The sequence below is a fragment of the Limulus polyphemus genome, unplaced genomic scaffold, assembly GCF_000517525.1.
Source record: "Limulus polyphemus unplaced genomic scaffold, Limulus_polyphemus-2.1.2 Scaffold780, whole genome shotgun sequence".
Lineage (NCBI taxonomy): Eukaryota > Metazoa > Arthropoda > Merostomata > Xiphosura > Limulidae > Limulus > Limulus polyphemus.
In genome coordinates, this window is record NW_013666390.1 from 418,812 (window position 1) to 422,835 (window position 4,024).

The 4,024-nt window shown below is 40.6% G+C and overlaps 1 protein-coding gene across 3 annotated transcripts in view; it reads right to left on the reverse strand.

The window, feature by feature from the left end:
- The window catches only part of LOC106460490 (ubiquitin carboxyl-terminal hydrolase 20-like), a 79,519-nt gene that overhangs the window by 57,834 nt on the left and 17,661 nt on the right, over positions 1-4,024 (reverse strand). For all 3 annotated transcript variants that reach the window (XM_013920191.2, XM_022387238.1, XM_022387239.1), the window contains exon 4: positions 577-790. In XM_013920191.2, coding sequence (XP_013775645.2) covers positions 577-790 — 214 coding nt within the window. The remainder of the gene's footprint in view (positions 1-576; positions 791-4,024) is intronic.

Genomic DNA, 4,024 nt, shown 5'->3' on the forward strand with positions numbered 1-4,024 from the left:
CCTCTCCGACTGGACCAGGACGACCCGGACACTGCTCAGTTGTTTCCTGAACTGCACAATGATTCTGTTGACTGTCGAGAGCAGGATTCCCAAATTCTGCGAACTTCTGACTTATTCCACCATCTGCTTGACCAACTATCCTTCCTCTAACAAAATCTGACAATTCGAGAGAACCTTGAGCTCTAGGCATGTTGTAGCACAAGATAATTAGTGTGAGGACCATTTTCATTTATATAGTGCTCTGCGAACACAAATTAGTTAGCATAAATCAGTTAAATGACGAACAATTAGGTGTCTATTTACTTGTGACCATTCAGTGTACATACATGTACACATATTTCTTACATATATAAATAATACTATAAGTAATTTTTCCTGATTTTTATTTTAAAACCATTGTACTCTTTTATTTGTAAGATATATAAATATAAATAATATCTACAAAATCAGAGCTAAAGAAAAAGCCTACTATTTAGTCTAGTATTGCATAAGTATTATTAATTTCTCTCTTTTCATGATCAGAATAAACTTTAGTGACAACAAGGAATATGATTGATATGAAAATAAATATCTTGCCTCGTGGTTTCAAATTTTGCCCATCATCATCTTCCTCATCATCAGTGTCAGGATCAGCTACATATACCTTACTGGAAGAAATATGTCGCATTGGACCAGTAATCATTCCTGGCAGTGGTGGATCATTATTTTCTAGGAATACTTCACATTCACACAGATAACACCACACACGCAGAGTTGTTAAGTTTAGCGTCAAAGAATGATCAGGTTTTTCCTATATTAAAACAACTTTTTCAATAACTGATTACTGTAATAGTAGTATAATTGTTAGGATGAGCCATTACAGCACAATAAAGAAAGTTATTATTCAGTATATTTTACAACTAATTCAAACATAAGTTATTTTCTTATACTGAAAATATATTTCTGATAGATACTTACCTCCTTTCACATGTATAACTATTCTCGTACAATGCTACACTCCATATGCAAATATTTTTTTGCATGCCACAAGCTTTGAACAACCTCCACCAGTAGGAGTGCGACACACCCTCCTGAAGCATGTGACTTTCTCTATTCCATTCTACCAAATTCTCATTTCGAGATAAAGCAGAAAAGAAAGCACTGGTTTTCAGTGGGGTGGGAAGTTGGAAAGGAGGTAAGTACCTAACGGAAATATATTTTTAGTAGAGAAAAATAACTTCTGATACGGTACATTACCTCTTCTCACACGTATAGCTAGAATTCCACACTGAATAGGTGAAGGGATTAGTGCAAGTGATAGAAATAATTATCCTTCGAAAGCTTCTGAAGAACACTCATGAAGTGTGATCCCTGTTGAGAGAGGAACACACGTGGGAGACAGCACCACTTCTGTACCAGGTATATTCTGCATCCAGTGTGGAAATAGGTGTTGCATACATGGGCAGAAAGTGGGAGGAGACAACCAAAAGAGAGAGAAAAACCAAGTGGGTCCGAATCTGAACCACAATATACCAGAATCTCAATCCCAGTGAAGAAAGACTGTATAAGAACCATCTACAGACAAGAACGTGGGGAAAGCTAAAATGGATGTGCTCCAAGGTATAGAGTGGCTAGGGCACAACAGACCACAAGCAGCCAGTCAACTCAAGTCCAAAACCGACCAGTATCAAGATTACTACTTCTACCTGTGATAGGAGGAGGGTCCACACTGTCTTCACCTCAAGTTGAATAGAGCGGAATTATATACATGTCAAACTAATCTACTAAATGGGGCATGTGTGAAAATTCACAACCACCCATACATCTGGAAATCTGAAATGTGAATGATGGTATGAAGGGATGTGCCAATGTGGCAGTTCACATCAAACCAAATCCAATCCGACTGGAATCCCCAAGTGCAACAACAGCCTCAGACAGGGAAAAAAACTTCTGAGGTGGAGTGATAGAGGGAGAACCATTGTCCCAAACAACATCATCCTTCAGATAGGACCTCACAGAAGTTGAAGTGCATATGTATGCAACATCAACCTCCTGGACCCACTGCATGGAATCACAATAACACATGTGAGGATTTATGTTGATTGGTCCATCCAAAACCACTCACTGGGAACTGACATCCAGGTGATGGTAGGACAAAAGGTCCCAATTTAAGGGTTGAACTGTAATGAGATGGATCTACTCCACAGCAACACCATCCTCTGAATAGCACAGAAGTTGGAGTGCAACGCTAACTTCCTGGTCCCACTGCACAGAAGTGGATTGCTTCTGTAAAATATATGCAACCTCACCCATCTGTAAAGAACTGCGCTGGGTGTAACATCAACATCCATGACCCACTGCACAGAGGTGGAGCACATGAATGGAGAATTGTACACCTTGTACACCAGTAGAACACCACCACCCTACTCTCTACTGAAAGGAAGTGATCACATTCATGAGGATACCTCCACAGTGCACCACCCCAGTGGCTCAGAAATGGAAAGTGGCAAGGACTCCCATGCTCCACTAGAAGAACAAGGAAGAAAGGGTGGGGGATAAAATGCAGTGGAGAATGCAGAGGAATGCCAATGCCAGAGACAATGTAACATGTGAAGATAAAAACCCTATACTGAAAAGCAGACTGCCCCTGATTTATTCAATTGAAGGTATGAGCAGGTATCCCCTTGTACTTTACCCATTTGCTTCATTAATAAGTCCATGGGTTAGTATGGTCATATTAATAAAGCAAATATATCGCAAGGAAAAACAGACAAGTGATTGTGTGGAACACCCAATCTCAACAGTGTGCATTATTGGCTATGAATATATTGTTTTTTATTATTTCATCTTGGCAGTACAGTGCAAGTGTTAGATATAGAAAGCAGATCTGGACAGGCAACTCTCGCCACAGAGCAGGATCCAAATCTTAAATGGGACATGCCCTTGGAGGGAAAAATTGATATAGAAAAGCTAACTTACCCAGTCACAGCTGCACTGAAATTTGAAGGATGGCAACAGGCAAGAAACATTACCTGGACAAAGAAAAAACAGTTCCCCATTGAAGATGTGGGAGATGACCATATGAGGAGTAGGCCACATGCCTGACTGAAGTGCTTCCTCCAATGGTTGACGAAGGTGAGACTCCAAGAAAAAGGGAAGGTGTCTGATCTTAAGTGAAGACACCTAGAACAGAATTCGGGAAGAAAAAGACAGGGAGGAATAGACCAAACAAAGCAGTTGACAATCTCAAATCATAAGGGTAGAAGAAGAAAGGTCATGTACAGATGAACAGTGCCAAGTACTGAAAAGGTGGAAATGGGAACCACTAAAGGAAGCTATGCAGGCAATGGAACAATGAAGAGTACATACTAGACATAGAAGTCTATCTGGTGCAGAAATGTGAAATGGATAGAAGAGAAAACAGTGAGAAGGAAGAATGGCCCTCATGAGCAGCTGAAGTTTTGAGTAGGAAAAATCAATCTGGAAGAACCACACAAAGAGGAGGTCAAAAGAATTTGGAAGGAACATAAATGGAACCAGCTGGTCAAGTTCTGAGAGGGAAAATCAACTGCCAGGGTCTGAAGATGATGAATCAGTGACCAAAAAGAGGTAACTTTGTGTTGGAGTAATGTGGCAAAAGCATCCCGATGAGGAGTACCCCACTGATCGTATAGCATAGCCACCTGGAAACCTGAGGGTCGAGAAACAACTTGGCTGGTTCTTGAAAAATGATTTGTCACAAGGTGAAAGCACCCAGAACATGACATACAAGGTTTATCCACAGTATATGGGCTCAATAAAGGAGGTCCAATGTTCAACCATAAAGGGAACAGGAATAGGAAAATTGGTTGAGGCAGGACAGATGAATCACAGGACAAAAATCCTGGAGAAGGTTGGCTGACAGCCATGATAGCTCACTGTGATAGAAGGGTCAGCACAACCTTGGAGGTAGCTGGATTTCAAGTTATTGGGAAGGAAATTGGTACAGGATACCAAGGTGGAGGGGAAAGGAAAAGGGTAAAATTCCTTGTGACAAAACTTCGAT